The following is a 12,431-nucleotide window of genomic DNA, read 5'->3' as shown; positions in this document are numbered from 1 at the left end:
AGGAAGGCATATTATTTAATATGTCTTGTATATTAACAAGGTTTTCATAAATATGGAGTAAGTAAAGAGGAATTGATAGATATTTTTGTTGTCATTAACTTATTCATTGTATGTTTGTATGACTTGATTTTGCAGCTGGAGTCGATTTGAAGCTCTGTCTCATAAGGTGCACCCACAAATGCAAATAGTACTTGGTGTTTAGGTTTTGGTTTGTTTGTATTATTTTATTTCTAATATTCTCGTAAAACCAGAAAAAAATGATATAAACGAACTAAAGCTTATGTTAGATACATAGAGTCGAAAAAGAACACTTGTGTAAACCATAGTCTCGCACTTGTGTATCTCATATGTGAACAACAGTAAGCACTAATTAAAATAAAATGTTACTTTTAATGTTAATAGAATTTTTTTCATTAATTTAATTATCATCGTACAACAAGTGAAATAATAAACCGGTAATAAGCTGTGTAGCTAAGCCTTTTAAAATGTTTTATTACAGCATGGTTAAATCAAATTTTCAAATAATTTTCATATCTTTCAATCAAGACAACTGATACTACATATATGTATTTATACATATTATTTTCATATGATTGAACGTGCTAATACATATTCATTGATTCGTTCATAATAATATTCAAATAGTTGTGTTATCTGGTAATTAATAAAAATATATACCTTTTTATTAATATTTAGTTTATCCTTATTATTAATATTGTCATTCTAATAAAATTAAAATAATATGACACGATATCGGCATAAAAAATATTAAAAACTAATATAATTAAAAAATATTAAAAACTACTGATTAAATCATATGTGCTTAGATGTAAAAATCATAAAAGTGATTTGACCATATATATATATATATATATATATATATATATATATATATATATATATATATATATATATATATATTGAGTGATAAATAAAAAATACAACAAAATATGATCTAGTGACATTAAATTGTCAGTAAAAAAAGTTGAGAGTCAAGTATTGTTAGCAATACTTAATAAAAATTTGATGAAATTGTTTTATCATTTTATAGAAAATTTGAAAATATTTTATCCTTGATATCTCGTCTTTAAGGGGCTATAACTTATTGAATATGTAACAAAATAATGCAAAATTATAATCTAAAGTGAAGTACACACAATAAACTACATGTCGGAAAAAATATTGTGTTATTCCAATTTCGAACGAATGAATTAGAAAATTTAAATTTTTTTACATATTCAACATTATACAGAAAAACTAAAAATATTTCCGCTTTCATACCTGGTCTTCGGGAGACTCTAATATATATGTTACCAAATAAAGTGAAATTATAGTATAAAATGAAATGCAAATAGTAAAGATGTTACAAAAAATATGATATTATTCGGACTTCAAATGAATATGACAGTTTAAAGAATTTTATAAATTTAATATTTGGTAAATTTATTTTAACAATGATTGTTTCTGTAAATTTAGTTAAATATGGCTCGTTTATGTTAATTTTTTTTTACTCTCACACCCTTTATATATTTTTTATTGACTCATTTTTTATTTAGTTAAACATGGCTTGGCTTCAAGAGGTATTTTGTATTCTAAAATACCATTAATGTCAATTTATTTTACTCCGAGCTGTTTCTGTAAATCTACTTAAATATGGACCATTTAAGTTAATTTTTTTAATCCCACGCCTTTTATGCAATTTTTAATACCAAACCTATTTTTTATATTTAGTTAACTGTTTATGTAAATTTACTTTAAAATGGATCATTTCTGTAAATGTAGTTAATCAGGTACCAAAATTGATGTCTTGTTGACTATAAAGAAGTTGTCTCACTCTCTCATATATGTGATTGTGTGTGTCAGTGTCTTTATTTTATCATATGTGTATGTATGTTTGCCGCTAAAGTGTTTGTGATAATATAGTGTTTGTGTTATCATTTCTAAGAAAATATTTTGATTCTGTTTGCTTACTTTTGTTTTTTTTACTACAATTACGTTTCAAAACTATTATATATCGATGTACTTATTTATTTATAATTTCAATCCTTTATTATTTGAATTATCGATTTATAAATCTTTAATATTCATCACTTAACTATTTAACATTTTTTTATATTCAGCTAGTGTTATACACGACTTGCTAACCTTATAAATAAAGACAACTAATAAAATAATTTCAACAAACTAATTCACCAGCTCATGGTTTTTCTATTAAATACTACCGCCTACCAACAAATATTTGACTCTCAACTTTAGTGCCTATGAGGTCCAAATCTTTTCTAGGACAACAATAAATACAAAAGGTGTCATAAATTATAGAGAGAATAAATCAAATTGTTTTTTTGGACATAAAGCTTCACGGTGCGGGTCTAACCGTATGGTGTGGTCGTTGGAACCGTACCTAGGAACACCATATCATGGGTGCGGTTTTAGATGCGATTCATGAGGTTGTGTATTTGAGTGTTGCGTTTGGGTCATGCACTTGAGTGATGCCCAGCATGTCATGTCTATCATTTTTTCTCATCTGACTTTTATTCTCAATAATCTTTTTATACCCGTCATCAAAGGAAAGAGAAAATATTTTATAAAAAATAAACTTTTTTCTTTTTGTGATCATTGTATTTCTTTCATTTTCCCTTCTAAAATAAAAAGTTAAAGAAAAAATTTTCTCCATTTTCCTTCGTTTCTCTTTCTTTAAAAAAAACTCAAAAACACTCAATTTTTTCCCTACATTTTCAAAAAAAAAAATTTAAAATCACTTATTTCCACAATTTTACTCCCATTTACTTCAATTTCATTCCTTAAAAAAAACTCTTCCCCTAGTTCCAGAGTTGCAACATAGAAAAGAAAAAAAATGGAAAAGAAAGTAAGGAAAAAAAAGAAAAAGAAAAGAAATTTGTCTTATGTTCCAGGTTGAAAAGAAATGAAAAAAAATTTAAACATTTTGTTCTATCTTTCAAAATCCTTATATTTTCTTCTACTTCCTTCGTTGAACACTAATTTCTTTTTTTCTTTTTTTTTCTCATTGCATCCATTTTCTTCAATTTCTTTCTTTTAATTTGGGATCAGGTTATTAGAGATGGCGCTAAAACAGAGATTAGATAGTCTTTTTTTTTTAACAGTTTTAAGCTTCGATGGCGTCTTCTTCACCGCTGACATCTGCCTCCTGTAATAGGCAACTTATTCCAGTTTCCAATGAGTTTCCAATGGTCAGACCTCTATCTCCTTTGTCGCCTATGGTACTAGTTCTCTCCACACACACTTGTATATTGATCAGTGGTAATTATTTTCTAAACGAACGAATATTCCAAGTTTTTCATATAAATCTGCATTGATGTGAAGCAAATTCGTAACAGAATTCTATGAACAATGTTCTGCTTAGATATTCATACAACATTTTTTAGAGTTCATTTAACATACGATAATTGCTTATGGTTATTCTCTATACTACGGCCATACACGTTGAATATTGGTCCTACTTAGTTAAGTTTTTAGAAAAAGATTGGTTCAAATGTCATTATGTACGTTTAAAAAGAGGATTATATAAATTGTGTGTGCGATTTCTATTGTGAAGTCAATGATATGAGAAAATCTGTTGATGGAGATTCTTACCATTTGAAAATGGGATTAAGTGATACATAATACAATGTTTCATCCTCAAAGGCGTTCATTCTATTCATTTGTATTTGGTTAATATGATACCGAGATGAATAATAGATCCAGATCTGGACTTGGGATATATATACTTCTTCTTTTGGCCAAGTGAATTTTTGCTCCCTAGAATCATAATTCTCCATTAATATATCACCATTTTATGCTAAGGCCTCACAACATCTCAATTATCCATTCATACTAACCAAGTGATTTTAGTGGCTACTATACTTTAACTTATGGAAATGATTATATTCATGAAACCATTTGTTTTTCATGGTCTTTTCTGCCTATTTCTTTTGTACTCAACGAAATTGACAAGACTTTAGGTGGAATCATAGAAGAAATGGAGAAATGAAGTTTGGAGGAAGACAAAGATCAATTCCAGAAAGCAGCTTACTCTATTCTATACATGCTGAACAACAGAGAGAGTAGCTAAAAGCTAAAATTCATGGTAATCATCTCTCTTTGCTAACTTCTTTTAATATTCTCCAAACAACAATGTTTTTTTATTTTGGTCTTACATTCTGCATCTTTGTCTGTAGACAACATTTTGTATGTATTTGAAATTTATACAAGTTAAAGCAACTGCCTTATCTGGAAAAATAAGCTTGGGTTTTTTATATTATCATGTATTCAAGATATAAACAGGTGGTCATTCTCTCTTAAAGCATTAAGATCTTCCACTTGAGATGCATCAGCCATGAGAACTGTAGTTCCTCTTTTCCCAAACTTCTTCTCTGCATGATAACAACTTTATAAATTGAGGAAGATATCTTCATTCACTTACAATCTAAAATTCATTATGGCATTCAAATAACATGTTATAAGCTTATAGCTCAAAATACACTAGTTGCAGTTGGATTGCTCACCTGCTAATTTCAAAAGGTCTTCTATTGAGTCTGGTAAGTGGACAAGCTTTCCTGTCCTTTTTCCATCTATTGTTTTCTCATGTGGATGATGTCCATGGATTACCACCCTTAAGGGAAATGTGTTTGAGAGAACAGAAGTGGGTGTTCCTAAAAATAATATTTTTTATTAGATTATTTACCCAAATAGAAAAAAAATAAGATTATCAACAACCTTCTCCATCATCTCGACCATAATTCGATGCTTCACGATTTTCTGATTGATTAACCGATCTGGTTTGCTATAATGAGGATGGAAAAAAATGTTAGCTTTCATTTGCTAATGCTGAAATTTCATACCAATATCAATACAATGTTTTACCTCAATATTCAAGTCCAATAAAAGCTCTGACAAAAATGGCATCTCGTCTTGCATTTCCTTCTTTAAGTCCTTGAGATACTGAGAGCATAAAAATGTCATCTTACTAAAGATCTGTGCACTTTTAGAGGGCGTGAAATGACTTTAACCTTTAGATTCATTACCTATAAGTTTTATATTTTCAATATAGAGAAATATAAATGAGGCATTACTAGTTAAATACCTGTGTGAAGTTGGACATTATTGTCTTTCCGTCATCATCAAGTGGCTCCACTAGTTTTTTGAAGCGATGGTGACTAATTCGGACTACTTGAGAAAGTTTCTTACTTCTTATAGTGAAAGGTTGTGGAATGTTGAAGAGTACACCAATTTCACCAAACATATCCATTGGGCCTAATTTTATCAAAAACTAAAACATAGATGGGCCTTAGTTAATACCCTAGCATCAATACACATACAAATCACAATCTTTTTAAACTTATTGAAGCTAAAGCAAGAGATAGAAATCTTTTTTCTTTACTAAATATATTGATTACTATCTTTACATTGCTAATTAACTGCTTAATTCTCCGGTGCCCATTAAGAAAATAATATATACCTGTTCCATTCCGTTTTTGTGTGTCAGCACCTCCTAGAATTAATAAACCATTAGAAATTCAGAATCTCGGATGAGTAAATAACATTAGAATTTGATTTATTAAAGATTTTATATACCATTGCTCCAGATACTACAATATAGAAATCCGTTGGTATCTCATTTTGTAATATAACTTCAACCTTAGGTGGAAAGTATTCTGCTTTTAAATCTGTAACCTGCCAACAAAAACCACAATACAAGCTAACATTGATGCAATAAATAGCAACATACTTGTATTTTTTTTTATTAAATGTAGCATTATACTTCCATTTATTCCCATTACAACATTGTACTTTCAAAATTTTACCTCATTTTAGTAATCTCATTCAAATACAAAGCAATTATGAATGCTATGATTGGATGGATTTTGCAAAGTATAATAATGTATTATAAAGAAAAAAATTGCTACTAATATATGAAAAGAAGAATAATTCATACCAATTGTCTGCTAAGGTCGTCTGAAATGCCTTTAAAAAGATAAGTCTTTTCAACAGTTTTACGAAACAAATGTTGAGAAATACTAGATCTAATCGCCTTTGGCAAATCATCTAGAACTTCTTCTTGTTGTAGCTCAGCTGTTTTAAACTTAAGTTGCATATGTGCCAACATTTGCTCTTTCAATCCTTCCGGAAGCCTGTTCTTGCTCGCATATCTTAAAATCTCATTGATTGCATCCCTCTGTAGGATAAAGTTAAAATAAGATATCATCACACAAGTGACATGATCATTATTAAAAAAAAATGAATAACTTACCATGGCAAAAGTTCGAACAGCACTATGGACGATTAAATTGGTCATGTTTCCAATTAGATAAGAGGTGAGCCCGATGTTGAATAACATATAGAAGATATTGAATACTTTCTCTCCTGTATTTACTGCATGCAAGTCACCATAGCCAACAGTTGTAAGGGTCACAATTGACCAATACATTGAATACGTGTATCCTAACCAAATGCTTCTGTCCTCAAAGTTGTGAATAATAGATCCGATCCATGTATCATCCGATTGTTTATGATGAGTCGCTATCCAGTAGTAAAAGCACGCAGCTGAGTGCACTGCAAAAAGTGTAACCTGTGATATCCAAAAAATACCAATTATATTTTTGCCAGTTAGATAATCAAATAGGTTAAGTAAAAGCGGTACTAACACAAATTAGCTTGAGAGTTCTTGTCCCGAAGTAGCTGAAGCGTGTATCCTTCTCTAGTCTGTTTAGATAACAAGAGTTTGTTTCAGTAAATTTTATTATTCTTTCAGCAACCCCTGAGCTGGCCTATACTACTGCAATCTAGGTTAATGACATTAGAGGCTTGGGGCCCATAAGGAGTTTAATGGACATTGGAATTGAAATATTCATACTACAGTCTAAGACTCAAACCCTTGATCATTTATAAAGTAGATATTTTGATGCTTTAGATTTTATACTATTTGGCAAAATATATAGAATGTTTGTTCAACAAGTTTCATGGTTTGTACCTTGAGAAGAGCTCGCTAACACGCCTTAGCCGCCAAAGCCTAAGAAGATTAAGAAAGCCAAAGACTTCCCCACGGTGTAGTTTTCCAGTGAAGAGTCTGTATATTGCTTGAAATGGGAGTGTTGATGCCACATCCATTGGGAACATCATATGAGTGACATACCTAAAAAAACACACAAAGTAGATGGTATAATGGAAAATAATGCATTTTTTGTTTTGCAAAATAGGTTATTCTGTCATGAGTTAGCCCACACTGTCCGTCTTAGAGCATCATGTGAGAGGTAAATCAAGCAGACAGTTAGCCTAATCCATATTAAAATTAAATATGACATTGTTGAGGCCGAAACTTTTGACTTTAGATATAGCATATTGGAACCAACTATGATATGCCATGGGGCAATAATGCATGTTTTGGATACATTTAGAATAGTTTGTTTAGGATACCTTGTGGCTATCTTTTGATGATCATCGACAAGTAGATATGTTGACTTATCCAAATAGGCCACGAAGAAAGTTAAGAAGATGTCAACGACAAAAAAGAAGTCGACTACTAAATCGACGTATAGGAGAGATCCTGTGGCCACCTTCTTGAAAGCCAGCTCAAACGGGGATGACCATGCGGAATATATAACAAGTACCACTAGAAATGCTTGCCACCATCTACATACATTTACATGAAAGATTGAAATCTCAAATACTTTTTTGAAACACTACATTCCAATAAATAACTTATGCGTGCAAAACAATTAGTAAAATTAAAAAGACACCTAAAAAGAAACACGTAGGACAAGCGAGTTAAAAGCTGTCTAAAATATATATTCAGTCCATAAAACATTATTCCCTGTTTCCTTCAGTAAATTACAATATTTTTGTAATAATGTAACTTTAAACAAACCAAAATAAAAAATTATCAATCGACTTCCATAATTTATTGAAAGCCATGATGAAGGGCGTGGTCGCTGGTCAGAGAATACTTATCCCTTTAATTGCGTTTTTCGTTTAGTACTATCAATCAAGCGGCGTGAATTTTTAAATTTCTTTATTGCTTTTATTAAAAAAAACTACCAATATTATATTCATTTAATTGATCTGATATTTGGCTTTTAGCTATTCAATTGTTGTTTGTAATATTTACCATGACAAAGAAATACATAGAATTATTACATATAAAAATAATATTATGTAGTATTTACACAAATTTAATATCCAAAATAAACTTGCACCTGAAAGTTAATATCCAAAATAACATCCCTTAATCAAAACCAATTAAACCATATATGCTAAATTTCAAAGTTTCTTGTTTTCTTCAAATGTATGTACTTTATGCAGGCAACAAATCTATGCCAAATCTCAAACTTTCTTGTTTTCTTCAAGGTTAAACCTTGTAAATTTCGTGCGAGATGCTGATATTAAATATTTTAGACAATTACAAGTAAAAAAAATTTAATAAATGTTAAATCTCAAACTTTTGGCTCCTTAGATCCATTTAATTTGTTTTATTTTGGAAAGTGATTGGTACAAAAAAAATTTCTGAATACATAATAATTCATGTTTTATATATAAAGTTGTAATACAATCTTTTAAAACATAAATTATTGTATACAGACAACAAAAAAAAATAGATCAATCTTTTTATTTTTTACTCATTTGATCTATCATAAAAGGTAATTCTAATCAATTTATTTTAAAGTAAATGAGCTCACAACTCTATAAAATAATAATAATAATAATAATAATAATAATAATAATAATACTTATAATAATAATAATAATAATAATAATAATAATAATAATAATAATAAAATTACTTTTAAATAAATGAAAAATATCATATCCGATGTATAAGATTTTTGTTATAACTGAATTCCAAAGGCTTAAACTATTAAAAAAAGAAGATAAAAAGTTACAAGACAGTTGAAGATTTGATGAAAATAATCTTGGAAAAGTTTCTTCAATGGCGAAAGAACATGCAATCGTACACATTTTGATGCATGGTGTACAACTTTCAAACATATAAACACTTAACTTGCCTGTAGCGTCGATCATAAGGTGCAATGACATAGTCTCTAAGGGGAGGTGAATCGCCGCCAACAACAGTTCCAAAAGCTGGCAACAGACTGCTTGAGACTGATGCCAGATTGTTCATAATATCTCCACTCGAATGTCTCCGGTACAGTAATGGCACCGGAGATCGGTTTTCCGGTGACTTCTCTTTCATCTCCGGTGAGTCTTTAGACAGAGAGAGATTAGATCTATATTTTTATGGGATGTTGATTAGTAAATAGATTCGGATTAAACCAGCAATTAAGAAAGGAGGCATTGGGGTTTGCCTTGCATAATTGCATTATTCAATTCGGAGTAGAATATATTAATTAAACAAAAACCCAAACGATAATTACATTTTGCTTAAGATATTGGTGATAGGGTTTGACTTTATTGGTAAATACAAAATTTATATTTTAAATTTGTTGCTTGCTGGCCCTTGGATGGTTTGACTTTCTGTGTGTGTGTGTGTTTGGATTTTGACAAAATGAACAACAGCTGTTAAAAGATTGATCATGGTTTTATCATTTATGTCATGATTTGAATCAAATTGGATCATGGGTTTATGGATAGGGTTGACCCGATTGACCCAAACACACTTTTTTTCCTTTTTGTTAAAATGAAAGGTTTATATATCTTCGCAAAAAGATTTTACAAAGATTAATTTAAAAATATATTAAGACAGAAAAAGCGAGATTAGTCAAAATTTGTTTTAAGTGAGACAAACGTTGTTGTGGGACGTGGGCTTGGACTTTGGATTGAGTATCAACACACCCATTTTACTTGGACCAAACCCTTCAATAGTGAACAATGTTTTCGAGTTTCTTTTAGAAAAAATAAAAGAAAAAAAATATAGTTAACATAATATATATATATATATATATATATATATATATATATATATATATATATATATATATATATATATTATTTATTAGTGTGTTTTGAAAAAAGAAATGATATCTGTTTTTTTTTATAATTATTCTTATTTGATTGTAATATCTGCTAAAATAAGAGTACCATTTTTTATTGTTATAGAATTTTACAAAACACTTTTAGTAAAGTAACATTTATATGATTTTTTTATTACAAAATAGGAAAATATATTTAAAATTATGTACTTTATTCCAAGCTGTTTTTTTTCCTTAATATGATAATGTTTCAACTTAAAGATCCTTGTATTCATAAATATTGTGAGCAGACAAAAAAGATGATGTAACATGCTAATGCTAATTTTTGCAGATAAATGAATTTTGGTAAGAAATCTTAGTTTGTTTAATTAAACAAGAATTCAACTCGAAAATGACCATTTTCTTTTATATGCAAGTTTTATCCACATCATCAATTTCTACTATTTTAACATGTTTAGTGTTTCAAACCGGCACAACATCTCAAATTTACAAGGTGCAAACTTTAAACCGACATAGATTTAAGCAAGGTTAAGAGTCAAGGTTTTTCAACCTATTTAATGTTTCAAACTCATCCGAGTCCGACACAACACGTTTTACATGTCTTGAGGGACAATAATATTGTAAATGACTTTAGTTAATAAAAATATTGTTGTGATTAGAAAATCGTACCATTTAAATATGATTTGAAAGGTTAGATATTGCTATGGTTAGAAAACTAGTATATCGTTTGAAATTCTTTATCTTGATCTTGAAATAAGGAATAGAAGGGTATTTAGGGGGTGTAAAGGATAATAGTGAAGTCGAAAATAATAATGACAATTGTAAAATTGCTCATTTTAGGCATCAAAGCATGTTGATACCCTCATCGGTGAAACTAATCCTCTAAATAAAACTTCATTCTCTCTTCCATTGGTAACCCGGTTAATTCTCTACCTATAAATTCATAATGCATGATACGAGTTGTTATGATTTATTATCCGACAAATTTGGTCTTTATGTTTGTTTCAATCTCTCGTGTAATAATAAACAGATTAAATAATTCATAACTCATGCGTTGAACTTGAAACAAGCAATATAATACAATTTCAAAGATCATATCTCATTATGGCTATATAATTTCAAATACTTTGGATTGCTACACTCCTGAATAGTTAGATAAAGATTATCTTCGACCTTTTCTTTAGATTAGTATACTATTGAATCCTTTTCGAATCCCAAATAGGTAAAAAAATTATATGTTAATATCTTATAATGTCAGTTTCATAAAAATACCCTTTGTAACTTTATAAATATATGAACTTTCAAATCATATTTGAACAAATAGCTCTCTAACCATAGTAATAAATTTTATTCTTTATTTATTTTACGGATGGACATAAAAAACAAAATGACACATACCATGTCACTATGATGTTTTTTTGAACATTTTAAATAATTCATTGCCTTTTAACAAATTTTCTATTTCAGAAAGGTTTTTTTTAGCATTTAAAATAAGAGAAAAGACAAAAGAAGCTAATTTCATTTACTATTTTCCAAGATTTAAGCAAAAATCAAAAAGTTTATCAAATAGACATCATTTTGCATGATGTCATCCCACGCTATCAAATTCCTACGATAAATGTAAAATCATAAAAACAACATTAATTTAAGACAAAAATCTAAAAAATTCAAAATACCTCACTACGAATAGGAGGTTTTATTGCAATATATGGGAAACAATAAATTTTTTTGTGTTATAAATTTTCAAAAACTATTTACACATCCAAAAAGAAAGATTTAAACACCCAAAAGCTTTAAAAAAAAATTGTTTTTCCCTCATATTTGCAAATAAAACCTATGATTTTACATATGGCGGAATTTTTTTCCCGTTTTTTATGATTTGCATTTGTTGTAGTAATTCACCACAAAATTGATGGCTATTTTGATAATTTGACTAAATAAGATTAAAATGATTGGTCTTTTTCTCTTAAAATAGTTCATTATAAATTAAAATAATTTATTAATTTATTAGCGGTTTCACAACGCTATAAGTTAATAAGTTAAGGGTAAATTACACCACTAGTCCCTCGTGCATATGTCGAAACGCACGTTTATCCCTATTTTTAAAAATTAACTTGGATCATCCTAGATTTGTTTTTCCTTACACTCTTAGTCCCTGTGGACATAAAAAGACTAATTTGCCTTTAATATATATTTTTTTATTTTTTTTATCAGTTTTTATAATTGACAAAATTGCAAAAATGGTCCCTGTGGTATGCAAATTTTTGGGGTTTTAGTCCAAACCCCGAGTTTTTTGGATTTATGGTCCTTTTGAGCTAGTTTACTTGCAATTTTGGTCCCTGTTCAAACTAAAATGACTATTATACCCTTAATAAATTTAGTTTTCATTTTTCTTTCAATGTTTAAAATTATTATTATTATTAAATATACAATTGGGCCCACATCTCTCTCTCTCTCTCTCTCTCTCTCTCTCTCTCTCTCTCTCTCCAG

At 29.0% G+C, this 12,431-nt stretch overlaps 1 protein-coding gene across 1 annotated transcript; it reads right to left on the bottom strand.

The window, feature by feature from the left end:
• Positions 1–4,099: 4,099 nt before the first annotated feature.
• KAT3 (potassium channel protein) lies at positions 4,100–9,326 on the bottom strand. The gene is made up of 13 exons (XM_079005816.1): positions 9,018–9,326; positions 7,432–7,647; positions 6,989–7,150; positions 6,663–6,720; positions 6,269–6,586; positions 5,954–6,193; positions 5,593–5,691; positions 5,477–5,509; positions 5,102–5,287; positions 4,882–4,959; positions 4,735–4,801; positions 4,524–4,670; positions 4,100–4,391 (listed from the first exon to the last, which is right to left on the bottom strand). The coding sequence occupies exons 1-13, from the start codon at positions 9,203–9,205 to the stop codon at positions 4,288–4,290; spliced, it is 1,896 nt and encodes a 631-aa protein (XP_078861942.1). The 5' UTR covers positions 9,206–9,326; the 3' UTR covers positions 4,100–4,287.
• Positions 9,327–12,431: the final 3,105 nt, after the last annotated feature.

The sequence above is a fragment of the Lactuca serriola genome, chromosome 6, assembly GCF_051521515.1.
Source record: "Lactuca serriola cultivar US96UC23 chromosome 6, Lser_US96UC23_V15, whole genome shotgun sequence".
NCBI classification, from domain to species: domain Eukaryota; kingdom Viridiplantae; phylum Streptophyta; class Magnoliopsida; order Asterales; family Asteraceae; genus Lactuca; species Lactuca serriola.
Note: the sequence above shows the minus strand (reverse complement) of the source record. Positions and strands in the feature narration are given on the sequence as shown.

Bases quoted from the DNA above. Each gene is read 5' to 3' on its own strand.
- KAT3 (XM_079005816.1), bottom strand. From the start codon at position 9,205: ATGAAAGAGAAGTCACCGGAAAACCGATCTCCGGTGCCATTACTGTAC. The intron at 6,721-6,988 runs GTACAAACCATG...TTATCTAAACAG, and splicing joins GTTAGCGAGCTCTTCTCAAG to ACTAGAGAAGGATACACGCT. The intron at 5,692-5,953 runs GTATGAATTATT...TTTTGTTGGCAG, and splicing joins ACGACCTTAGCAGACAATTG to GTTACAGATTTAAAAGCAGA.